The 27954-nt window shown below is 38.3% G+C and overlaps 1 protein-coding gene across 1 annotated transcript in view; it reads left to right on the top strand.

Moving 5' to 3' along the window:
- Positions 1 to 3801: 3801 nt before the first annotated feature.
- The window catches only part of LCORL (ligand dependent nuclear receptor corepressor like), a 113772-nt gene continuing 89619 nt past the window's right edge, over positions 3802 to 27954 (top strand). Inside the window, 1 exon segment of the mRNA XM_036227545.1 lies at positions 3802 to 4114. Within this exon segment, the coding sequence (XP_036083438.1) occupies positions 3961 to 4114 (154 nt within the window). The 5' untranslated portion in view covers positions 3802 to 3960.

Below are 27954 nucleotides of genomic sequence, written 5' to 3'. Positions count from 1 at the left end.
GTGGCAAGTAGACATAACGCAGCAAAGCCTTGAAAAGCTCTTGAACGTTAGTGCCTACCCTCTGGTGCCGCACACGCTGCCACTATGTAAATAAGCTCTAGCTAGCCTTTGAGTGATAAGATGCATGAGATGCATGGCTCAGTCATGTGTCTCGGCACATGGGAGCCAAACTCCAGACCAGAGTGAAGCCATGCTAGATCACATAGCTTCTAGCATTAACAATCTGAGATCAGCAGAACTGCCCACCTGACCTATCGACTTTCCAACAATAACAAAAATGGTCGTTCCTTTAAGCCACTAAATTATGGATTTGTTTGTTACACAGCAATAAATAAATGACATAACAGGTATAGGAAATAGATTACAGAACAAAAACATCTTTTCAAAGAACATTAACACTTCATATCATATAACTATAGATTCCTTTGGGAATGACTAGATTTCCAGTGTAGGAGACTATCTTGGATATGATACTCTCCTATTTTTGGCTTTATAGATATCTGGCCTAGAAATTCTAGATGTGATACTCATTACTTTTGTTTATTAATATTTCTATTCCCCTTTCTTTTGGAGAATATGGTAGCATCGCACTTTTCCATTTGTCGTAGATTACAAAAGTGGCTACAGATTATTTCTTTCCCTCCATCCACACCCTTTTGCTATGTGACTTGCACCTCTCCCTGTTAAAAGGTAGAATCTATTCCCCTCATTGACTCTGGGTTTGGCCATATGATTGCTTTAGCTATTTGGATTGGAGCAAACGTGACCCAAGCAAAAACTTAAAAAGTGCTTTGTGCGTTGGGGCTTGCTCTCTCGCTGCTCTTGGAACCCTGCGACAGCCACCATGTGAATAAGCTTTTGCTAGCCTCTTGATGATAAGAGACACCCAGCCTGCTGGCTCTGTTGTCCCAGCTGACAGTCAGCTCATTCTCAGGAAGAGAGTTGCCTCTCTGACAAGCAGCTAATCACAAACATCTAAGTGAGTTCAGCCCAGGCCAGCAGAACTATGTAACACAAAGCGCCATTCCATAGATTCATGAGCTAAATAAATAGTTGATGTTTTAAGCAATTACGTTTTGCGGTGGTTTGTTACACCCACAAATCTATCTTTCTGATATATCACTCTTTTGAAGTGAGGCATGACCACATGATTTGCTTTACCCAATGAAATATGGCATGTCTGGCCATTAAGAGCTGGACAATGGTTTAATATCTTCTTTCTCTTGTCATGGTGACTGGGGAAATTCCAGATGGTGGAGCTACGTAAGCCTGGGTCCCAGAATGGACCTTGAGCTGTTCTCCCTACCCTTCTCATTGACTTTTAGAGGATATGTAGTTTAAATAAGAAATAAATATTGCGTTTAGTCACTGAGATTTTAAGTCTCTTTTACTAGGTCATAACCAAGCTCATTCTTACTATGTAGAAATTGATATCCAGAAGGTGGTAAGGTTATGATGATGGAGACCTAAAATACGGGGCTGTAACTTAGAGGCTCAGTGACTTGTAGCAAGAAAACTGTTGTTAGAGGTTGGAAAGTTGGTAATTCATGTTAGCTGTGGTAAAACATTTGCTAAAACTGTTCTTGTGTATCTCCCATTCTTCACCTTTCTGAATATAAAGGTTAACTATGGTTCTTCTGTCCCTGCCCTATCACTGTATGTTGAATGCACATTTGTGTGAGTGTGTGTGTGTGTGTGTTTTCAGAGAATAGATACTTTGTCTAGTCAGATCTCTATAACAAGAAAAGCTTATACCTATTCTAACATAGAGACTACTAAGCATCACCCAGAGATGCTGGACTTTGAGATTAATGCTATTACTGAATAAAAGTTTCAAACTGTCTCACTTGTAATAGGAGTGAATGTATTTTGTATTGCAAAGAGAGTGAACTTTAAGTTGGTGACTAGGAGATGGATTGCAGTAGTAATCATTGGCGCTGTTCACCGGTATATTCTGATTTACTTCCTTTTGAGTGAAGAGTAGGATTATAATTCTGAGCTCCCTTGAAGACGAGCATGCCCATATGATGTACTTTAATCGATGAAATGAGAGTGGACTTGTATCACTTTCAGGAAGAACCAGTTTGCCATTCATTTTCCTTTGGCCTATCATGTAAGTGCCGAAGTTCCAGAGATTGGAGTCTTCTTAAGAGATATGTTTGCCTGGTGAGAACAACTTGAAGTGAAGCTCCACATTCCTCCTCCATGAAAAAATTTGGATCTTTGTTATTGCTTGTTACCACACCATAAAACAGCCATCCTAACTAATGTAAATTACTGTAAAAGTAACCGGGAAAGTTACAAATGCTGATCATCTTGGCAATTATGAGTGGAATTAGTAACTGAAACCATCCACTGACAATTCCAAAGCATCTTCACAAGTGATTTTACTTGCTTCTCCAATTGTGACCATTTTAGAAAGGTAATCATGAGATTTCAAACTTCATTTTTTAAAAACTTGTGAAAATGTAAAATTACATCTTCACTATCAAGAGGTAATAATGAACAATGGAATACTTTCTTGTGTGTGTGTGTGGGGGGGGGGCGGTGAATAAGGATAAGCCACAAACAGGGAAGGTGGTACTGAACTCAGAATTCATAGGCGTTTCCAAGAACAATTAAAATGTATTTCCCACAGACGCGTGCATAAATTTCTAGTAATACAATGTACTTCTCAGGAAACTTTGGGTGCCTTAGCTTTGGTTCCGGCCTCTGAATATATACAGACAGAAACACATGAGTAATCGTGGTGTGCAAAAGTCGAAAACGTCATGAAGTTTTTATTTAATCAGAAGCTTTATCTCCGAAGAATAAAAATATTTTGTCTAGCACAGAGTAAATTTTATGCCACAACATTTATAAAGTGCTAAATCTCGTGCCAAAAACTGTACTAGGGGCAGGCAAGCGAAAGATGTCATGGTATAGAAGTTTCTATGGGTCACTGACCTCCCGGAGTTCACTTTTTGCAGAGGATAAAAAGTTTCCCCTTTTGGAGTTTTCAACCAGTCACACCCAATCCCCGGTAAATAATTTTCGGTGAAAGTCCTGCATGTTTTCCCTAACCCTTACAAAAAATTCTCGATTTCCAAGATCTATTTGGCATAGAAACTTATGTCAGTGAGGTATCTCTTTAGATATTTGCCAGTTATTTGAGATGCAGCCGCATGACCAACTTGCTCTTTCCCTGCAGTGGCGGGATGACAGTGACCCCAAACAATTTCCAGCACTTAAAACAAACTGCAGCCTGAACCCTCAAGTAGCGGACAACTCTTTCGGTTTTCGCCGCCCTTCTATAGCGGAACCTAAAGAAGCTAAGACGGCTGGGTCAGACCGGGAAACGCGGGCAGCGCACCGTCCTGGGCGCAGGGCGTTGGAGGCCAAGTTCACAAGCGACGCAGTGCAGAGAAGTCGAAGGCCGGTATGCAAGCCCAAGTGTGGGAGGTGGACTCGAGTGCCCATCCCTGCTGGACTACAAGGACCGGCATGCATAGCGCCGGGGCGGCAAGCTCCGTTCCGAGACTCCGGCGCAATGGAGCCTGGGAAATGAAGTCTCCCAGCAGCCAGAGTCGCGTCGGGAAGGCAGAGGGGAGTTGTTAATCTGCTCCATAGCACGCCGGTTCCTGGCCGGGCTTCGAGTCTCCAGCTCCCGCTCAGGGTTTTCGCGGGCGGCGGGAGCAGTATGGCTCGCTTGAGTAAACTCCGCGGGAGGAGGGAGTGGGGAGTGGATGGGGAGGCGGGGTCAGCGGAAGCGGCAGGTTGCTTCCTTCTCCTCGCTCCCTCCCCGCCTCTCCCTGAGGGAGCGGTGGGAGGGGGAGGGAAGGGCACGGGGAAGGTAGTGACACGTGTCAATCAACCCCCCTCCGGGGGGCGCGCGCTCCGGGGCTCGCGCCGAGGGCTCGCGCCCCTGCCTCGTGCCTGCGCCGCTCGTATGTAAATGAGGGCGCGTGACGCGGGACGCAGATGGACAAGGGAAGAGAGAGAATGGCCGCTGCCGCCGCCGCTGCTGCCGCCGCCGCCGCCGCCGCTCAGTGCCGGAGCCCTCGGTGCGCGGCGGAGAGGAGAGGATTCCGGCGGGAACTCGACTCTTGGCGCCACCGCCTCATGCACTGTGTAGGTAAGAGAGACACGGGCCGGGGCCTCGGCTTCGTGCGGCGACGGCTGCCGCAGCCCGAGGAGTTTGTAGCTGAGGGGTTTAGTTCAGTCTCCCGTTCGGGTCAGTTCAATGGGGGAGCGAGATGGGAGCGGCGGCGGCGCGGCGGCCCCGGCGCTCGCCTTTTGTCTGGGGGCTCCTCGCCCGGCGCAGTCCGCGCCGCTTCCCCTTCTTCTTCTTAGCTGTTGGGCTCCCCAGGAACTGTTAGTTCGGACCCGCTCACCGAGCCCCCGAGGAAACCGCTCGCTCGCGCTGTCCCCGAAACTCCGCGGCGCCCCTCGCCGCCCGCGGTCCACCCTGTCAGGAGGGAGGAAGCGGCCCAGCGGGTCCGCGCCCGAGCGGAGGGGCGCCGGGGAGCGGGGCCGGCGGGAGAAAGGCGGGCTGGTCCGCGCCCCCGCCGGGAGCACACACACCCCCTTTTTGCCGCCGGGGGCCGGACAGGCCGACGCGGCCGAGTTCTCGGGGCCAGGGGCCTGGGCGAGCCCCCCCTCGGGCGCTCGAGGGGCTGGGGCCACCGGTGGGCAGGCGGGGGGCCAGGGTCGGCGGGGGCGTCGCCCGAGGGGCGGGGGCGCCCAACTCTGCCCTCTCGCGCTCGGCGGCGACGGCGCTGTGTGTACCCCTTTAAGAAGGAGCCGCTCGAGCGCTGACGGTTGGGATTTGAAGTTCTTCCTCCCTCTTTGGAAGTCTGGACGAGAGGGGGGGGTGCTGTTGCCATGGCGATGGCACCCTTACCCCCCTTCTCCTCGCGGGCGCCCCGACGACTCTGGTCCTCTTTTACTGTCATGTGATGGACCCGTCCCTGCACACACACGCACATCTCCCTCTCCACCTCCCGGCCCCGTTCTCCTGCAATCCCGTCTTCCCTTCGGCTGCGGTCGGAATCGTTCTCGCTTCAAACTTCTGGGCTCGGGATTGTCATTCTGCGGGTTGTTCCGGGTGGCGGGAGGTGGCGGGACCTCCTCACCTTGCCGTTGTCGCATTTTTTGTCTGAGTGGGACGTATGCGTGGAGATGTTTTCCAGCAGGTTGGTTTAGTGGGCACAGAGGGGACGTCGCGGGTCACGGGATGGGGTCTGTTGTCCGTGTTTGTTTTGTTAGCGGAGTGAGGGAAGAGGTGGAAAGGAAGATCGCATTGTCTGCGGAGTAGACAAGTGGCAGCAGCTTGCTGGACTTGCGATGAAATCTTGGCATTTGGAGTTGAGGCACTAACCTCAGTGCCTTAAGAAAACGACTCTTCCCCCGTTTCCATCTGTTCTTGGCGCCACCTCGCGCCCCTTTTCCCCCCACCCCCCTCAGATTTGTTGGGTTAGCGCCTGAAGATCCTTCTTGTTTTTCACTAGCGAAAAGGAGATCGTAGTAGGATAAACGAATCCAACCTCGACTCAGAAATATGCACTGAAGGATACGGTGGACATAGGAAAACGTGTGAGAAAGAAGATTGCTCCGATCGAGGGGCATTTAAGTTACGGTTAAACGATTTACTGTTTCACCCTTATAAAATATATTTCGGTCTTATCTAAGGAAACATTCTAGGAAATGGCTTTAGTCAAGTATAAGTGATTTTAGTTCTTTCCAAACGTGTAGAAAAACCTCACGGTGTTCCTTACATAAAGAATTTTAAGCTAAGTGTTACTAGTACTTCCTGAATACAAAATGGACCCGTTTTTATAATTGCTTTTATAAAGATCTCTTCCACTGACAACCTGTTTAGAAATTGTTGAGTTCATTGGGTTAGAATCAGGCAGGATAACAGCATTGTAACACTGGCTGGCGGTATTGTGTTAAGTTTTCCGGAGGCACGCAGTGATTTGACAATATCGTTGGTCAGTTTTTTATGTTATTTTTTGAATCCTTTCGGTTTTTTTCCCCTCCTATCTCCTTGCGTATTTAGATACATTAAGTATGGCTCTGTAGCTCAAAAATATATGTGCATTTGAAAACTAGTCAAATTTTAATTAAATATAAAATTAATTGAATTTAATGGAAAAAGTATCTTTCTGCCTTACCGGCTGAGATACTGAAGTAGGATTGGGAGACATTGAAAATTGTGTTTATGCTGTATGTCTATATGCGATCTCTGTGTTACACTTTTAATTAATATACAATTGTACTGTATTTGAAAGGAAATTTTTCCTGGGATCTAACGGTTATTTGCAAATTGTTTCCCACAGTCCCAGTTCTAGTCAGGAGACCTAGTCAGACCCATCTCATACTTTTGTTTTTTGACATTGTTATTTTTAAATAATCAGTAAAACTCTTTTAAACGGAATATACACTTGTTGATTGGGTTTTTCCCATATCATATATGTGAAGCACTTAGTCATGGTGTGAAGTGGGATTAAATGTAGTTTGTATACTTATTGTAAGTTACCTTTTGCTAGTAATGTGTTTACGTTCAATACTTTTAAAAATATTTACAAAAAAGCTGTATTCTTTTTCCATTGCATGTGTATGTGTGTGTGTGAATATATATGTGTATATATATTTCTGTATTGAATATTCATTGCTCTTATGGCTTGACATCATTTTTATAAAATATTGGAGGAAGAAAATGATCCCAAAGTGTTATTTTTAAATGAGATATGGAAATTGTATGCAATGTCTCAGGGTCAAACAGCAAGTTAGTATTGAGCCAGTATTGAAATTTTAAATCTCGGTTCTTAGCGTAAGTCTTTAATGTGATTCATTTTTTCTAACTCATAATATTCCAATTTTATGGAGACAAAGTTCACTTTAGTTATATAAATGCTTACAGTTAGCTAAGATGTTTAACTCTTGATAAGGAAAATGATGTTTGTTTTCTTCTGTGAAACTCATCTCTAGGTTAGATTTATGACTAATCTGATTTATTGCTCTATTTACAATGGGATGCTTTTTATAATTTGATTATTTTTCTAAAATCATCATATGTTATGCTGTAATTTTGAGTATGCTCATTTAACGAATGTTTTAGTGTTTGGATATAGTAAATAGTATCCTAGTGTGCATATGATACTGTGATGTAACAGATATAGCCTTGGATCATATGGAATAAATAATATAATATAAATAAATAATATAATTAGTATACGATAAGTTACAAAATTAAAAACAAAGTAAAGCTCAATAGAAAAATGCATTTGTAGATTTTTAGACATCGTCAGAACTTCTCTGGTGTATTTAGGATTGTTTGGAGGATAGGCCAAGTTTATTGTTTTTTGTTTTACTTTTAATTCTGATATAATTTCAAACTTATAAGAAATGTTGGAACAGTACCAAGAACTCCTATATACTCTTACCCACATTCACCCATTGTAGTACATTTTGCTGCATTTGCTTTATCATTCTTGCCTTATATCCATCTATCTACCTACCTACCTACCTATCTACTTACCTATCTATATTTTTTTTCTGAATTTTCTGAACCATTTGAAGATAATTTGGAGATAAAACTCTTTACTCCTAAATTTTTTAGTGTATATTTTCTAAAACCAAAGACATTATCTTACCTAAGCACAGTGTAATGATTAAAACCAGGAGATTTAACACTGACATAATACTGTTATCTAAATCATAATCTATATTCAAAATTTATCTATCTGTAAGACACCCCTCTCCCCTAACCCCAGCCCGGGATCATGCAATGGGTTTTGGTCATCATATCTCTTTAGTCTCTTTTAATCTAGGACACTTCCTCAGCCTTTCTTGCATTTCTTGACCTTGACATTTTTGAAAAGTACAGAGGAGTGATTTTGTAGAATGTCTCCCAATTTGAATTTGTCTGTTGTTTTCTCATGATTAGATTGGTTATACATTTTTTTTTTTTTTTGTCAGTAATACCTTTGAAGAGATGTTCAACCTTTCTCAGTACATCATATCTTGAGGTTCATGTTGCTGGTTTGTCATGACAAGCATTAGAACAAACCAAATTCATGAATGGTGATGTTAGCTTTGAAAATTTGGTTAAAGCAGTATTCACCATATTTCTCCCTGAAAGTTATTATATATCCTTTTGTAATCAATATGTAATTTTTTGGGAAGTATCCTGAGGAACAGATATTTACATAAGCTCATCCAAATTTCACCCCCAAGTTTTAATATCTTTTCATGATTTTCTAGCTTCATCATTCCTTCTATAATTAGTAGTTGATATTCTGTCATAAAGCAATCTCCTTCATTATTTATTTATTCAGTTATTTTTATCAGTACGAACTCATAGATTCTTATTTTATTCAGTGGTTAAATTTATTACCATCATTATTTTTATTTCTGAATTGTCCCAATTTTGGCCAGTGGGAGCCTCATCAAGCTGGTTCCAGTGTTTTTTGACAATTCACACCTCTCCTTAACCATTCCGCACGCAATGATGTTTTAAGTTCTTCTTCCTGTCCAGACAACACATTCCAGGTTCATCTTTTATTTTACCTGTCTCAGCCCTGACATCAGCCATTTCTCCAAGGAGTTCTTTCTTCTTTTAGGTGGGAAATACATTTTGATACCAAAATCTGAACACTAGATTTCAGGACTTTTTAAACCTTATTTTCCCGATAAAGAAGCTAATCATCACAGTAGTTGATTTGCCGAAGTTTGCAACACCAAAGCGAAATATGATTAGAATCGGTCTTTACTCCAGAGTGTTTCCTACATGCCGTTGTTGTCCAGTAGAAATATAATAGCGAAATACATAATTTAAAATTTACTAGTAACCACATTTAAAAAGCTCACTTTATTTAGCCCAGTATGTTCAAATATTGCAGCATTAATCCATATTAAATTGTTAATAAATTAGTTTACATTCTTTTTTTTTAAATATTAAATCCTTGAAATCAGGTGTTTTACATATATAGCCCATCTCAGTGTGGATTAGCCACATTTTAGTTGCTTAATAGCCACATGTGGTACGTGACTGCCACATTGGACAGCACAGTGCTGGAGTGTTGTAGCGGCTCCAGCCAACTCTTAATTACCGTGGTACGGCTTATTTCAAATCTGATAATAATGAAACCTAAAGCTAATTAATCTTTTCTCAAATCTTTTACTTGGATAGTATAGTACAGCACATTAAAAAACTAGACGGTAGGCATTTGCATCCTTCCGTTACCACTTACCAGTGTAGACAAGTTATTTAACTTGACTGTACTTCAGTTTCTTATCTGTAAATTGGAGATAATGAGGTAGTTTGAGAATTAATTGTGTTGATATATGTTAATATATGTCTGCCACATAAATGTTAGCTATAATTATTATTACCACAGGTTATTCGCAGATTTGAGCTTTACAGTTTTGCCAGTAGATTCTTTCTGGTGGGGATATAGTTGAACAACAAAAGGATCATGAGCCATGTTAGAGGAAAAGATAGTAAGGGCTTGAATGATCTGCATTCTAGCGTATTCTATAGCTAGAGTCATAGAGTTTTAGAATCACAGTAGGTCATTAGCCTAATCTTTTTTTTTTTTTTTTTTTTGATATATGAAGGGACCAAACGACATTTGATGCCTTCTTACATGCCAAGGAATCTTTTGGCTTTGTAGTAACCGAATACAAGAAATTAACTTAAATTCATTTAAAAAATCTATATCGTACTGAATCATCTTGAAGCCACTTTGTTGATACTTCATCTCTATTTCATTCGTCCTCTTAACTGCATCGCTTAGAGTTCTGTGCTCTCCGAGTAGAGTGGACTTTCTCCCTAACTACCGGCCTCTTTTATAATCAACAGTACCAGTGTCAGAGGATATTTGCTTCCTTTATTTTTAACCTCTGAAGAAGTTATGAGAGCAATTCATAGAACTGTGTACCACTTGAAGATGGGATAGCCCAGGTAAATAAAATTCTAGATATCACCTTGACACTTCTTTCTGGCGGCTTCTTGCCTCTTGCTCTTTTGACTTTCCACTGTCCTGTCACTATTGCCATGTAAATCCTAGAAGAGTAGATTTCCTGAGAAATCTGGATTTGATAAGGGCTGGTGTGGGTGGGTCAACTTCCCAAAAACCTTGGCTGTACAACTATGTTTTCAAGCATTAACAAGTTTTTTATTCACATAAAAAGATATAAATTGTGACACTACCTAATAACATACATTAAATGACACACGGAATCTATGATGATAATGAGTAATTGGATGGTTAAGACTTATATCCAGATATCTCTGTGAAATCGGTATATCAGTGAATTTTGCATGTGAAATTCGGAATTCTGTGTACTCCTGGATTATTTTATACTTGGAAGTGTAAAATTCTGCTGCCCGTGGGACCTCGCAGGGCATGAATTTTGTGTTTTCGCAGATGTTAGATTCAGGCGGCAGGCTGGTCTGAGTGGAGGGCAGCCTGCCTTCGGCATGGTGCCGACTCTTCGAGTCCTTGCTGCTCTCCTTGGCTGGGTCCGTGTGCGGACCACTGCCTCTTGGGCTGTGCACCCTGACACGTGGCTGTTGTGTCCTCCGTGTTCCCCTGACATGTCTGACTTTCAGCCCTCATTCTTCTACCACGGCGCAGTCCTGGGAGGAGCAGCGAAGGCTTGTATGTTTCTGGATATGAAAATTTTCTTCCTTAACAGTAAATCCAGTCTTTCATTTATAATATTCTACATTTTGTGTGTCTGTGTGAAGTTCCTGTCTTCTTTTTTGATAACATCCCTTCTCTTTTGGTATACGTGTGGCCAGCATTCATGGGTGATAACGGTTAGTTAGAGCACCAAGTTCATAGGTTCAACATTTAGGGGACCTATTTAACTTTATTAAAGTCCGTACTTAGGGCTGAATCTATCATTAAGTAATTCTTCCAAAAGTCTTTTGTCACCAGAGAATATAGATAGGAGACTGTGATAGGCCCAGACCAACTTACTGCTCCCACTAGGCATCTCATTAAGATAACAAGATAATGGCATATTTGTACTTGAAGAATGGCACTTTGTTCTTAATTCAAACTAAATATAAATTTTGGGAATTTTTGTTTTCTAAAAAATAAAACTTAGAGTGAAGAATCACTTTTCTATATCTCCTCTCCTTTCCTTTATTCATAGAGTTTTCCCACAATTGGCAGCAACCCTATCCTGCTTATGTACATTTGCTTCATTTTTTTCTTTACCTAAATGTATTGCCAAATTATTACTTTCTTTAAAATATCTCATGGATTCAGTTTTTTCTTAAAGGGCAAGCACTTGGGCAGATTCAGATAAGCTTGTGATTTACATGAGTATCTGCATTGCTGGTTTTACCATCTTTCAGTCTACCCTGTAACTTGCATTAAATTAGTGTTTGAAATAGCTGCTTTGATTTTGTAGTTTATAAAGCAGTAGTATCATCCATTTGTCCTTTTTCAAGTAAAAGCTCCTAACCATATGCAGTTAGTTAGATTCCACCAAACTGCCGCTTCCCTGTTTGTCTAGTTTCATCTTTAGACAGCCCAGCCGTTTTTATCTGCTTTTACTTCTCTTTATGTATACATTGCCCCAAATTCTTGAGTATCATTTTAGTCATATCTTCTACACTACATCCTCAGTCACTTTTCTCATTCATTTGCAACCTAGAGTCTTAAGTACTTATGGAAAAACAAGTTCAAGTCCTTTCTCCATTAATTCAAATTGGCCAGTTCTTTTCTCATGGGTATGTGTGACTTTGTCAAGTAGTCTTCATATTTAGATAGTAGACCATTTAGTAAACATGAAGGACTAAGTCTTCACAGATGGCCAAAGGATGAAGAAATGAAAGAACACAGTTCCTTCCTTTGCCTTTGTCATTATAACCTTAGTCACAAGTCATTTCACCTTTCACAGATGGAAATGTGTGACTAGGATATCTGTCCTCAAGTGTTCACTATTTTTTGTTTTTATGAAAGGTGCTTTAATAATTATGTAATAGAGGTTTCTGGGCTGAGGATACAGAATTGTCAGCATAAAGATAATGCTTAAATCCATGGAAATGGATGAGATCACCTAGAAGTAAGGGTTAGTATAATGAGAGGAGTAATAGTACTCAGTGCCACACACCTTAAGGAATCTTAACAGTCTTTGGGCAGAGGAAGAACAGCTTCAAAGGCCACTGAACTTTTACACTGAAAAGTAAGGCCATTGGCTAAGTAGAAAACCAGGAAAGAGTAGTATCACCAAATCTGAGAGGTGAGAAGAATGTTAAATACTGTGAAACAGAAAAGTGTACATTATTTTTGGCAATTTAGAGGTGCTAGGTGACCTTTACTAGATAAATTTCAGCAGAGTGATGGGGATGGAAGCCATACTGTAATAGGTTAGAAAGTGACTAACATATATATAGGTGGAGATAACATTTGTAGTACACTACTCCTTTGAGATGTCACATTTTGAGGAGCAGATAAATGAAGCAGTTATTGAAAGGATCTGGAGTCTAGGGATGTTTGCTTTTCTTAGGTGGGAGAAACCATTTACAGTACTCAGTAAGATGGGGATTACTTTTTTGAATCAATATTCATGATTATGTTATTTAATTAACCTGGAAGTTGATACTAACAAAATATTGAGTCAGATAAATTAGATAAATAGGATGGGCTTGGTTTGAATCACTGAATGTAAACTATAAATTTATCTTTGTTCTTCAAAGAGTATTTTCCTAATTTCATTTATCACTAAGATGTGATATACGCGGCATTAGTGTGTTGCACATTTTAAAGGAATGATTTTTTGCAATTCATTTGCTGTTGTCACTCATCACATATTTTGACTTCTGTGTGCCAATTGACTGAGTTTTTTCTTGTGATAAGGATTTTAAAATTTATTCTTTCAGCAACTTTCAAATACAGAACACAGTATTATTACCTGTAGTCACCATGCTGTACATTACACCCCCATGACTTATTTTGTAACTGGACAGTTGTACCTTTTGACCCCCTTCACCTATTTCGCTTGCCCCATCCCCTGCCTCTGGCAAGCACCGGTCTGTTCTCTGTATCTATGTGCTTGGTTTAAAAGTATTGACGTTTTAGGTGGTAAAGTTGTATTGGAAACTTGACTTGGAACCGAGGCCAGACTTAGACATTGGACTTGTTTATATCATATCCTCCTGATTTGAATTTACCAACCTATCAAAGACAGCAGCTAGAGTTGTGGGTCTCTTCTAAAATACAAGGAAACTCTACCCCAGTGAGTTTACCAAGCAATTTGCTTATTGGTAGGTATGACCATCTAGGCAGAGTGAGCAGGAGACTTGGCCATGCATGAACAATGGCCTTTAAAACAGTAACCCATCTCATTAGGAACAACTATCAGAATGCTGCCAGTATTAGTCATTCCTCTTTCCTTTGGGAGGACTGAATAAGGGGTAGAGAAAAGGGCAGAAGTTTCTTCCAAAATACTTCCCCCCAAGAATGGGAAAAGTGTTAGGAAAGATGAGAACTGTGGGTTGGGTAAAATAGCTTATTGTCTACACTAGGTGTAGAGTTTAGACTTTGCTTTTTAAGAGCTCACAATTATTGGGGATTTTAAGTGTTAGAGTAGGTATAATATTATGGAAAAGCAGAGGAGAGATCAGTTAATTTTGACTTGATGGATCCGAAATTACTAGGCTTCAAAAGACTGAGTAGAGGTTAGCAAACTTTTTGTAAAGGGCCGTATAGTAAATATTTTAGACTTTGCAGGCCACATGGTCTCTATTGCAACTACTATGCCGTTGTAGTGCAAAAGCATTATATAAATGAATGAGCATGACTGTGTTGCAATAAAAAACGTTATTTACAAAAATATATGGATTTGGCCTACAGGCCGTAGTTTGCTGATCCTTAAGTGATCCAGGAGAAGAGTTGTTTGGAGGGAACAGGCAAAGAGTTAGAACAAGAAAATGTATAGAAGTTTAAATGATATAGTCTGAAAATATTCATCAGTCTAATATCATTCTAATATAGAATGGGGGTTGGATTTAGGACTGGAAATATAAATTATGGCCTCTATAAGGAGGAAATTATGAACCTTTGAAGTTCTTTTTAAATGGGTAATAAGCATGATCAGATGTTTGCTTATTTTTATTTTGAACATCTGCTGTTGGTTCGGGTTTGAGGGATTTTTTTTGTTTGTAATAGTTTTTAAGAAGCTCAAATTGAAGGAGCCCTTTTAAAAGCCAAAATTGGGAAAATGAGCAATCTCCACTTCAGTATATTAATTAAGATATTGGATTGCCGAAGTCCTCTGAAATGGCACCCTTCTTTTTTAATTGGACCTTGAACAACTTGAAAAATGAGAAAGATACAAGCCAAAATGTCACTTCTATTACTGATAGAGGCCAGGCTAGAGGAGTAGTTTGGTGGGAGAGTCAGGTGGTCTGGCAGAGACCAGCTTGTTCACTCAGTGCTAGGCATACTAGGGAAGCAGAGCAGAAAATGAGCTCTCGGCAGGTGCATCCCCTCAACAGCTCACTACCAAGGGGAAAAGGAGGAGAACCGAGCTCCGTCCACCTAGTTATTCTTCCCCAGACCATCAATCAGATCAGTCACTTCATTTTATAAGCTCAGATAGGACTTACAAAGCATCTTTCCTCATAGGAACAAGGAGCAAGAAAAAGGTTTTCTCTGACAAGCAAGCCTTATTTTTTACAGAGTTGGAATAAGTGTACTGGAAGCAGTAGAACTGTTATACTGAAAATAAGTCAAACTTCCATATTCTGGATATTTTTAATTCTAGTGTTTGAAACAACCATATTTCTTAAACTCTTAAAATAAAATTGGTATTTTTTTTTTAAATGAACTGGATTTTCTAAGGCCAATTTAAGATACTTAAATAAAATGTATGTTTGGCTAGAAAAGCAAGACAAGATTTTTTTTCTTTATCAATTTTCAACTGACTTTTAAATTTAGAAGGAATTAGTATAGAAATTTTTTTTAAATAGAACAGATACTTTGACAAATAGATTATCCTTTTAATTAGCTCCGATTTTGGGCACCTAGGCAGTTTATTCACTTGTATTTCTTTCTTTAAAATGACATCGGTTGTTCTTCCTGTCCTTTCCCTTCCCTTCCCTTCTCGAACAATTCAGTACTAAAACCTTTAGGTGGAGCTAAGCAAGGTAAGTGTCCACACTGGGTGGGGTACGTGACGTAGGGAGCACGTCGTCTTGGAAGAGTGGGATTTCAGAGCCTGACGGGGGTGCGGAAGGTCCCATGTGGGTTGATGGCGTAGTGAGGGGCAAGGAGCAGGAGGGCAGGAGGGCATACTGGGTCAAGTTGTCGCAGCCCAAGCAGGGGCGCTGTGGTCTCTGTGAAGGAGGGGAGCCTGGTCTGAGGGTGGCTTGGCTGGCCCCAGTGAGGGGTGTTCAGACCTGAACAGGGTAAGAGGATGAGACGGGCATCTCCCAGGGGGATGGGAAGACTGTTGGGATGTAGAAAGTCATCCCTGTGTAGGAGAGTAGTTTGCTGTGGGTGTACTGAGGCTTACTCAAGTGATCTGAGGTTGGAGTCCATGTATGGAAGCTTCCAAATCCAAGACGTTAGAGCCTAAGGGTGCAGAGAGGGTCAGCTTAATATGGGATTAGAGTTTGAGCAGGGTAAGGAAGATATTCTTATAGGAGGGGAGCCAGGCATGAGGAATAGGGGCCTGAACAAGGAGGAGGTTATACACCTGAAGGAGGCTTGGAATGTTGGGCCAAAGAAGGGGACGGTGAGGAGAGCATCCATATGGGGAAGGGGAAGCAGCCACATGGGAGATTGAGTCCATATAGGGAGACAAGTCAAGTAAGTAACTATTAAGGATAATGGGAGCCGTGCCTCTCACTGTCTGAGAAGTGTACAAAAATGAAAGTGGAGAAAACTAGAATGCTGTTTGTAGTATTTGGTTGGAAATGAGATTTTGGCATAAACTCATGGTTTTCATTTTAGATAGACAGATAGGCAGACAGACAGACACAGAAATAGAGAATTAAATGTGTGTAAGTATACAATTGACCCTTGAACAATGCGGGAGTTAGGAATGCTGACCCTTTGTGCAATCCAAAATCCATATGTAACTTTTGACTCCCCCAAAACTTAACTACAAATAGCCTACTAGTGACTGGAAGCCTTACCAATAACAAACAGTCAGTTGAGATGTATTTTGTATGTTATGGGTATTATATACTGTACTATTACAATAAAATAAGCTAGAGAAAAATGTTATTAAGAAAATCATAAGGAAAAGAAAATATGTTTATAGCATTTATTGAAAAAAATCCACATACAAGGGGACCCACACAGTTCAAACGTCTGTTGTTCAAGGGTCAACTGTATACAACACATTCTATATGCCACTGAGAAGGGGCCTAGGAGCAGTAGCACCTTAAAAGCAGTGAGTACAATGTATCATTGTTAATCTCCTGGTTTTAGTGATTGTATTTGTGAGAGAATGCCTTTGTAGAAAATACTTTTTAAATAATTCGGGGATGATGGGACATCAGGTAGGCCATTTACCCACAAATGGCTGGAAAAATAAAAGTCCTTATCATACTTAAAACATTCGGTAAATGTAAGATTGTTACTAAATAAAAATAAACATTTATAAGTAGTATCATTAGTTGAAATATTACGTTTCCTTGAATTAGTCACTTTCAGCCCTTGAAACTACATAGTGATATATAAATTGTCTTCAGATTTTTCAACACTAAGAATTTGAAATGATACTAAAGATGATATTAACTGAAATAATGATAGCTCGTATTTACTGAGTGTTTAACTTTGTGCCAGTCACTATGCTAAGCTTTTATGTGAATTAATCACATGTGAAATAGTACAGTTTTTATCTGCATTTTGTAGATGAGAAAACTGAGGCTTAGAGACCCTGACTTGCCCAAGACTTTCCATCTAGGAAGTATGAAAGTGGAATTCACATCCAGGTCTATATTACTCTTTTGGTTGATCCTGGTTAAAAAGTTAGCAAGTCCTGCTCGATCAGATAATTGTGTCTCCAGCTATAGTTTTCTGTTTTATTTCAGAACCTTGAATTCAAGGGTAGGGAAAAATATTCTGGTCTTGTTCTTGGCCTAGAATGAGAGAGATTGGGAATTTCTGTATTTGAAAGCACATATCAGAATTAAGGGTTCCCTTGAGATGGGTTACTCAGGGAATAATGTCTGCAGATTTCTTTCATGCTCTAACAATTGGGAATGGCGGGTGGTGAGAGCATGGAGTTAGGCAAGGAGTTTCCCCAGCACAGATTGTCAATTTTTTTTATAAATATAAACTGGATATAAAGTTGCCTTCTGTCCTAATTCCAAGAGTTATGGCCATTACCTTTCCATGTTTTCTTAAATTTTCTCGAGAATGGCAAATGACGAAGTGGAATATAGCTAATGAAAATTTATTTCATTCTGGCTCTCCTTTGCCTGTGTTCTCCTATACCCATTATCAAATGAAGTAAAAAAGAGTCTGGAGGCTTAGACTGGAAATAACTGATAAAGATTTATTCAAGGGTCTTAGGGTTTGCAAACCGGAAACACCACTAGGCAGAAAACAGAGTGTTCCAAAGAAGAAAGAAAAGCTGAGGGTTCTTAGGGTAAAAATACATTCTTGAGAAGACTCAGTCTTACCTTCTTAGCCTCTGGATTGGTCCAAGATGGTCATCTTTTAGATGACAGGTGGTCTGAATAATGGAAATCAGGTTGTCTGGGTACGTGAACATTCTTTTCCTAGTCATTCAGGACAGGGACCCCCAACCCCTGGGCCATGGACTGGTACCAGTGTGTGGTCTGTTAGGAACCAGGCCGCACAGCAGGAGGTGAGCGGTGGCTGAGCGAGCAAAGCTCCATCCGTCTTTGCGGCCGCTCCCCAGCGCCAGCATCACCGCCTCAATTCCACCTTAGGTCACCAGACATTAGATTCTCATAGGAGCACTGGTGCCTGGTGCCAAAAAGATGGGGGACTGCTGCTTCAGGAGGTAACCAGAGGGTTATCTGGAGGTTCGATGTATATTCAGGCATTGATGCAGGACTGGAAAGTTCAAAAGTCGAAGTTCCCCGGGCTGGTTAAAACAATAATAGAATCCTTTCCTGAACATACTTGATTTTAGTAATTTAGCAGCTTGACTATACTGACTCCATTTTATTTCTTCACTTTATTTTTCACCATTTAAAATATAAGTAGTGCTCTGGTAAAATTTGTGTTTTTTAAAAACACACCGATATTATGGCATCAGCCTAATCATTGCCTGTTTTTTTCCTCCTTTGCCTTATATCTTGACCTTTCAATATTTCTATTCTGGCGTAAGTGTAACTCAGAAATAAGGTAGAATTTCCCTATGTATATATATTAGCTTACTTATCTAACTTGCTCTGTTACATAACTAACTTCACTCTTCTTATCAGTCTGAACCCACAGATCCTTTTCTCCTCTTACAGTTTTTGTTGACCCACTCATTCTTTCCACTCATTTTAAAATTGTCCCTTTATTTTATTTCAATAATAATGGGATTTTTGTGGTTGAAGGAACCATGGCAATCCTCTAGAGTCCCTTTGTGCATCTCTTTTCCCTCATAATTTTTTTTCAGTAAATATCTGTGGGCCAGGCATTGTGCCAGGGGGTGCTTAATGCATTGGATTGTCTTCCTGAAGCATGATCTTGTAAGGTAGACAAGGCTATCATACTGTACAGTATGATAAATGCTATAATAGAGGGAGATATAATATTAAAGTTGTGGTATAAAGGAGAGGAATGATCAGGTGTCCTTGTATGGGTCTGGGAGTGGTCGTTGGATGATTGTGGGACATGAGAAGAACGAAGAAATAGAAATTGAGTCATGGAGAAATTTCTAAGCAAAATACAATAGTCATTACCATTATTTTTTAATCATTTTATTTTACAGTGGATTATGCATTAAGTGCTTACACTAGAATTCATTTGATTTTCACAACAGTCATATAAATAGGAACTATTTTTATCATTCCCACTTCACAGATAGGGAAGTTAAGTAACACATAGATAGAGGAAAACCATTGAAGAGTTTTAAGCATGGGAGTGACATAGGTTAATTTGTGGTTTTATAAAAGTGCTCTGCCAGTAGAGTAATAGAATAGAACAGGCAAATCAATCAGGAGGTTGTCAAGATAGCCCAACCAAGAAATTATGAGGGTCTGAAATAAGAGTAGAGGTAAAAATGAGGGAAAAGGAAAGAATTCAAAAGATAGGAGGTATTAACAGATTTTAGTCATTGATGAACTAAGGGCATACAGAAAAAGGAGGAGGGATGGAGAATCATTTCCAGGCTTCTCATTAGGAGGCCAGATTGAATTATAGGACCATTATCCAAGACAGGATATAAAGCAAAATATTTTTATATTAGAGGTAGTAGTCAGTATGTAGGCTTATCAGTACCTAGGACCAGCACGTGAAGATTTGCTAACTTGCCTTAAAACCAGTTGTTGCAAGAGTAAGTACAGCAAGACCTCTAAGGAAATCAAGACCTCTAAGGAAACCAGTCATAGAATGAAATTCCTATGATTGGTCATTATATAAATTCTGAGTGTTATAGTTCCAGGACTCTTTCTGCAAGAATGTTGTGGCACCTCTGCATTCTTGCAGTTTTAATGTTTGAAGGTCCAGGGGTGGTTTTGGACCTTGATTATCATCTGTGTGTGGTAGTTATTTTGTTCCCTCTCCCCCCAATTTTTTCCCCCTTATCATCTGTCTGGAAAATTTAGCCTAGTTAGACTAAGTAATTTTGTTTTGTATTTTTTGTTTGATATGTGAATAATTTTATAATAAATGTAAGTAATTCGGAAGACTCCCTCAAGTCAGCTTCACTCTGTTGAAGTTGGTAGAATGAATGTAACATAGCTCACTGTAGGTGTTAGACTCCCATACTGTAGGTGTTAGACTCCCATAGCTTTGACATACAGTGGTTCCGTCTTTACTCTTCCTTGATCTTCGTTTATTCTACCTCCTCCCAGTGACTAGCCTATCTCAATATTTGATTTACTCGATCTCTTTCCACTTGTATATCTTTCAGGTAGCCTAAATATAATATATCTATAGCTGAACTCTTGATCTCCCTCTACCAAATACCAAATACATTCCTCTGATATTCTTCATCTCGGTATATCTCGTTTTACAAGTTGGAGACCTGGAAATCATCTTTCACTTATCCTCCTTCTCATCTCCTATATCCTGCCCACCAATTATTGATTGTGCTTCCAAATATATCTTAAATCCACCCCTTTCCCTCCATTTCCAGAGATTCTAAGTCAATCTTACTTTTTTGCCCGGACTACTGGAAAAATGCTTAATGGTTTCTCATCTTCTACTCTGATTCTTCCTTAATCATCTGCGTTGCAAACAGAAATCAGATGAAGTATTTGCTGTACTCTCAACCCAACAGCAGTTTCCTTTCACACCAGAAACAAAAGCTTGAAAGTATGATATGTTCTGTTTTTTGGCAAATTATTATAGCATCAATGAAAGTTGCAATGTAGCAGAAAACATGGGGCACAAATATTGGCTGAAGGCCAAATTGTGAATTTAAAAAAAAACATGTTGTCCTAAAGAATTAGTTCTTATTCTGATATTTAACTAGGATTCAATTGGCATTTTTGTTAGCTTGTTTTAAAGTGGGTGGGTTCACAGGAATGTCATATTACACATTCCATTCAGTGAATTTACTGTTGCAATTCTCTGTTTTCTACCAACCCCAGCAAACTATGATTACTTTTTTTTCTTTGAGGAAATCAAAAGCAGCTTTCCCAGGACAATATTTGAAAACTTGGGCATAATTTGTAAAAACCATTATGAGAAATTTCAAATATATATAAAAGTAGAAGAAAACACAATAAATCTCCATATTCCTGTGACCCAATTTAACAGTATTACAGATTCTAGCCTAACTTTTAGTATTTTCAATCAGAATAAAAAATTTTATATGTTGGTTGTCTGAACTCTGTAGTCCATTCCATGTTCTGATGTGAATAAACCCAGATTACACATTTTGTTGTAGTAGTTGTGGATTTATGCCAGGTTGTGAAAAATATGACGTTCATGATCTTTTACTGCTTGCTTTTAGGCTTAATATAAGCGTTTTTGATTGTATATGGTATGGTTATAAACCAAAAAAGTTGAGTGCCAAACTTCAGAAGCTTACTCTTTATTTCTTTTTTCCTCTCTTTTTCCCCACCCCTTACCTCCTTCTCTGACACTTTTCTCACTCTCTCCCATTTTTATGCTCTGCATTTTAAATAGTTCCGAAACCAATAAGAAACCATTGCTGCTTAAGTCTTGTATCTGATATTTTATGTTCTTCAATTCAAGCAAACCAAAAAAGCTACTGCTTGTTGATAGACTCATTGCATGTGCTCAAGAGCAGTTCACTGTTTTGTTTTGTTCTCTAATTTTATTTTATTATTAGTTTCAAGTATATAATATATTGGTTAGATATTTATATAGTTTATAAAACAATTCCCCTGATTGTTCTTTCTGTTTCTAAACCTAACCATTGCATTCATGCTAACTGCATTCCCTATGCCATGCTCCCCATCCCCGTGACCATCTATCAACTACTAACTTGTAGTTCATTGTTTTTTTACTCTTTTAGACACAACGAATTAACAATGATATAACTAATGTATCAAAATCCTCAGATCATTCATCTTATTTGGTGGTTGTTGAAATAACACTAACTTACAAAAAATGTTTTCACATTAGTGTTATAATATTTGTAAGTGCTGGAGGTAATTTGGTATATACTTATATCTTGGGCGTTTATTAAAAATCCATACCAAATTAATTTATGCCTTAGAAAAATCTGAATTTAGGAGATATGGATGGATGGATATAGAGATATAGATGTATATAGATATATACATATGTGTATAATTTGTCTATAGTAATAACAATTGTGATGATTCCAGGAGGCTATTTTAAAAAATAAGTAATTTTAACAAACAGTTAAAAAATCTTCTTTTGCCATGTGTATACTTAAAATTACAATTATATAAAAAGTATTCAATTGAGACTCTGTAGTAAATTGTAAGTTTGGAGTACCTTATATTCTGGTTGTCACTTATTAACTTGTGTAACATTGAGAAAATTATAAACTGTTCTCTCAAATGTTCCGTATCGATTTTCTTTTTTAAAATTTATTTTTTAGTTATAGCTGACATACAACATATTAGTTTCAGGTGTACACCATAGCGATTAGACATGTGTGTGCCTTATGAATTGATCACCGTTATAAGTCTAGTACCCATGTGGCACTATACGTAGTTATTACAATATTATTGACTATTCCCTATGCTATGCTTTACATCCTCATATGACTTTTATACCTGGCAGTTTGTGCTTAATCCCTTTCACCTTTTTCACTCATTCCCTCATCCCCCTCTTATCTGGCAACAATAGATGTGTTCTCTGTATCTATGAATTTGTTTCTGTTTGTTCATTTATTTCGTTTTTTAGGTTCTACATGTAAACTATATTGTATGGTATTTGTTTTTATCTGCCTGATTTATTTCACTTAGCATAATACCCTCTAGGTCCATCCATGTTGTCACAAATGACATTATTTCATTCTTTTTATTGTCGAATGATACCTCATTATGTATATAAATACCACATCTTTATTCATCTACTGATGGGCACTTAGGTTGCTTCTATATATTTACTGCTGTAAATAATGCTTCAATGAACATAGGGGTACATATAGCTTTTTGAACTAGTGTTTTGGACTTTTTCAGATAAATACTCAGAAGCAGAATTGCCGGGTGATGGTAATTCTATGTTTAATTTTTTTAAGGAACGTGCATACTGTTTCTGTAGTGTTGTACCAATTTACAATCCCAGCAACAATGCACAAGGGTTCCCTTTTTTCTTGTGCAACACTTTCTCGGCAACATATGTTATTTGTTGATTTACCGATGATAGCCATTCTGACAGGTGTGAGGTGATATTGTGGTTTTAATTTTCATTTCCCTGATGATTCTTACTACTCAAAACAATCTACAGATTCAGTGCAATCCCTATCAAAATACCAATGGCATTTTCTATAGAACTAGAACAAAAAAATCATAAAATTTACATGGATCCTGGATAGCCAAATCACTACTGAGAAAGAAGAACAAAGTTGGAGGTATCTTGCTGCCTGGTACCAACCTGTACTACAAGGCTATAATAATCAAAACAGCATGGTAATGACATAAAAACAGACACATAGTTCAATGGAACAGGATAGAGAGCCCAGAAATAAATCCACACGTACATGTCAATTAATCTGTAGTAAAGGAGGCAAGAATATACAGTAGGGTAAAGAGTCTCTTCAGTAAATGGTTTTAAGGCTGGACAGCTACAGCAAAAAAATGAAAGTAGGCCACTCTCTTAAACCGTATACAGAGATAAACTCAAATGAAAAGACAACCTACTGAATGGGGGAAGATAGTCATCAGTGGTATATCTGATAAAAGGTTAATGTCCAAAATATATAAGGAACTCATACAACTTAACACCAAAATAATAATAATAATAATAATAATAATAATAATAATAATATAATAATAATGTGATTAAAAAATGAGTAGAAGTTGACATTCATATGGCCAGCAGACATATGAAAAGATGCTCAGCATCACTAATCACTGATTTTCAGATCAGTGCTTTTTTAAAATTCTTCCTTTCTCTATTCTGGACCTCTCTGCAATATTTGTTGACAATCTCTTCTTGACATCTTCTTTTTCTTTTTCTTTCTCTCTCTCTCTCTTTTTTTTTTTTTTTAAAGCTGCACATCTTTTTTCCTTGGATAATTTCCTAAACTCAAGTGTGATCATATTACTCTCTGTGTAAAAATCTCCATTAGTTCCTCTCTGGTCTTAGGATACAGTATAAATTCATAATATGACTGTCACTCTACCTTGGCCACTGCTATCAATAGCACAATAATAGTATAGCAGTAATTACAGCTGATTTACTGAACATGCGTACTTGTGCCAGGTATGTGCTGTGCATGTATACTATCTTTTAATCCTCACAATAATCTCGAGTTGGGTATTTTAGTTAGCATTTTATAGCAGAGTGATAGTGAACTCTTTCTGGATACTTAAGCACTGTTCTTCTGGGCTTTTGCATATTCGTTTTGTCCTTCTGAATTATCAAGAACTGTTATTCATTGCTTCTTTTTGTAAACTTTTTAAAAAGTATAAGTATATGGAAAAAAGTATACACATCATAAACTTATATGTCAGTGAACAAAGTTAACCTGTTCTTGTAACCACCACCAGCTCGAGAAATAGAATCCCCAGAAATCCTCTTGGATCCGCTCTCAATCACTAATTTCTCCCTTCTCTCCAAATGTGAATAGTATTCTGACTTCTAAACACCAAAGATTATTTTCACCTGTTGTGGAAAACTATTTAAATGGAAGTATATAGCATTTATTCTTCTGTGTATAGCTTCTTTAATGCAACATTATGTTTGTGAGACTCATTCATGTGATTGCCTGTAGATATAGTTTATTTTCATTGCTTTATAATATTCTAATATGTAAAAATGCCATAGCTTTTTTTTTTTTTAATCTGTTCTTGTTTTGAATGATACTTGGGTTGTTTCTGGTTTACGTTATTACAAACAATACAACTAATATTCTGACACATTATACATTTTTAATTTTTATTCAACTTCTAGAATATTTTTCAACCTTATTTTAGCTAACTAAACTTCACTTTTTCCACAGATCCTTTTCTAGCCTCTCCAGGTTTGGATTTGGTGCCCTTCTGTGTTCACTGATGTCACTTTCCTTTTTTTATCGTAAACATTTATGCTGTGTTTCCCACCAAGTTCACTGTGTGTGTATATGTGTGTTTGTGTAAAGATAAAACTGTTTTCTCCTTCCCTGTCATCTTGGCACCCAACTAGTACTTAAATAATTGTTGCATGAATGAGTTTTTTCAAACATTCACTCTTTCATTGCTAAAAATAAACATAAGCATAAATATAATGGAAATTGGGAAATAGGCTTTACTCTCTCTGTTTTATTCTCTTCAGATGTGCAGTTACCTTAAAATTATTATCAAGTTATGTTCACGTTTCGTAATTTGCTTGGCATCTGTGTTAGCCCTTTTGTACTTTTCTGCTACCATATAGCGAGCATGTAAAGTATTTTTGGAATTTTAAAATAATTTATGGCACATTTTATAATGTTTTTGTGGCAAATAAAATTATTTTTCCTTTGAAGATGGTGTTGAGTTTTGGAAATAGCCAAAAGACATTTGGAGCCAAGAGGGAATTTTATGAATGATAAACTGTATTAAAAATGGTTGATACATAAACTCTCCTCCCCACCTTCATCCCTGTGTGGCGTTAAAAGTTTTTTCTTTTTATAGAATGAAATCCCTAATTTAGGTAGAGTTAAGCCACTGAGATAAGCCAGAGTTTATAGTACATTGTGCTTTTGAGTTTCTTGTGTCTTAAAAACTGGTTACGTTTGCAAGTTAATCTACTTGAGTATAATTTAATTTGTAAGAGTGTTCTCTTTTTCATTTTTAGCCTTTCTCAGCATGACTTTGTCTTTTCTGAAATTAAAATTTTCATCCTTGCTTTAACCATCATTCCCATTACTAACACTCATTCCCCCCCGCCCCCAATCAAATAACAATGATTGCGTGCTTCCTGCTCTCTTATTTCTCTCACTGCCTCTTAGGCTTGATCGCTGTATTCTTGCTCCTTTCAGGTGTTCTATGTAATGTTTATTGATCTTGTCTGTTGTTTTGCCTTTCTTCCCCAGTAAAGTATGAGCTGAAAGCAGGTGTTTAACGAAAACGTTTTTTGAATATATGAAGACTGTCACCTGTTTTAGTCTTCTCGAAAGCACCTTCCCACAAATGTTTATTTTTACATTAGTTACCTAATTATTTAAAAACTCTTTTACCACTTTGTTGAAAAAGATAGTCCTGCTTCAGCCAAATCCTCTGTCAAGTCATGAAATTCAACTGCTTTTATTAGGCAAATCACTATTACAAGTCCTGGGAGATAATACAAAGGTAATAATAATTGTCCCTGTTGTCAGATAGTTAAACGTCTAGCTCCCTTTCCTCGATCAAAAAGAAAGAAAAGGAAAATGTCTCAATTAGGATGTGAACATACCTGGAGAATGTGATGCTGATAACAAAGAATTCTGACAAGGTTGGAAGAGTCTTTGTGAGATCGTTTATGCAGTACCTGTAGTATACCAGTCTGTATTTTACACATGAATAAACTGCTTCTTAATATAGTTAATTTCTTAGTTTGTAAAGCTGAAAGAAAATGTTTTAGTTAGTTTGGCAGACGGGACACTGGACAGGTGAACAATGGTGGGAAAGGCATTTCAGATAGATGTGCAAAAGGGCAGATGTGTAAACAACGTGATGGGTTAGTGGTTTCCTAGTGGCAAGTAATTTACTTATGACGGAGTGGTGTAAAATGAGTTTGAAGAATAGGCAGGAGCTAGATCAGGGAAGGCTGCACATGCTACCGTAGAACATTATAATTCATCCCGTAAGCAGAAAAGACCCATTGGAGAGTTTTAAGCAGAATTAGTATAGTCTTCTGTTGTTTTAAATGGTGAAAGTTGATTAGAACAATGATTCCAATATCCATTATAAGAGCCTTGGTAATCAGAGATACTCGTGTGAACTTCACATTTTCTGTACTGAGAAGAATGTTTTATAGAATTGCATCTTTAAGGTAACATATTTACAGTTTGGAATTATGAAACTTTTTTCAATTTATGAATGGATTATATCAGGCTTCCAAAAAATTCAGTGTAATGCATATCCAAGTACCTTCTATCTTAAGGAATAAAAAATGCCAGACAAAATTGAAATTCTCATCCATTGTTTGCCGGTGCCATTTCGTTTCCTCCAGTTTGGAGGTATAGATTTTTCTCTTTGTGTCAGTCTCCTATAAAGCATTAGTAGTCTGCTTTCTGTAAGTTATTTTCGTGTAACTTACTAGGTGTCTTTCATAAAAGTTACATACTGCGTTTTTTTGTTTGATTTTAAATGCTCAAAACTTGTTTTAAATTGTTTTTTTCCTAAAGCATATTATTACTCCATATCTTGTCTTTTCATTGTCTCTAAATCTAGTTGTTTAATCTATTAGGTTTGCTTAAAATGAGGCATGTTATAAGGTATGAATATTCTACAATTATAACTTTTTAAGAACAATTTACAAACTTAGTAAAAAGATAAAGGGAAATAATGTGGACACAGCCCGATCATAAATGTATTTCCAGAATTTGTGTCTTTGTACTCAGGTAGGAATAAAATCTGGCTCTGATACCTGAATTATATATTTCCAGTTTCCAAAAGTGACTAAGAAGATTTAAATACAGTGAAATAATTACTCTAGCATCAAATCAACTGTGTTTAAGTCTTGAACAGGGTAACCATTTATCTTATACACGTGCTTTTTCCTCCGTAATTCTTTATGACTAGTTTAGTTTCCACTTGTTAATTAGAGAAAGAAGTGGATAATTAAGGTATTTCTTGGGTTTTCTCTTTTAAAATCTATTCAGACATGTTGACCCAGTTCCTTAATACTGAGTTTTGAACCATACTTGGCACGACTGACATTTTGGGTTGGACAGGTCTTTGTTGTGGGGAGTTGTCCTGTGCGTTGTAGGATGTTAAGCAGCATGCTTGTCACCAGCAGATGACCAGTAGTTCCATTTATATGCTCACTTTGGGGGATTACGGAGACTTCACGAGCATGTAATAGTGACACCTTTATTAATAGAGGCGCTGCAATCCTTAAGTCAAAGTGGAAAATACATTTGACATATGCTTACAGAATGAAGAGTAAGAAACGACTTAAGGGGCAGTGATTAAACTGAAACTAAAGTGTGTTCGTTTTTAAGAAATAGAAAGAGCTCTAAACTAAGCAAAACACA

Source organism: Rousettus aegyptiacus, unplaced genomic scaffold (assembly GCF_014176215.1).
Source record: "Rousettus aegyptiacus isolate mRouAeg1 unplaced genomic scaffold, mRouAeg1.p scaffold_m13_p_10, whole genome shotgun sequence".
In the NCBI taxonomy this organism is placed as follows: Eukaryota; Metazoa; Chordata; class Mammalia; order Chiroptera; family Pteropodidae; genus Rousettus; species Rousettus aegyptiacus.
The sequence above is the reverse complement of the archived record's forward strand: the minus strand, read 5'-3'. Positions and strand labels throughout refer to the sequence as shown.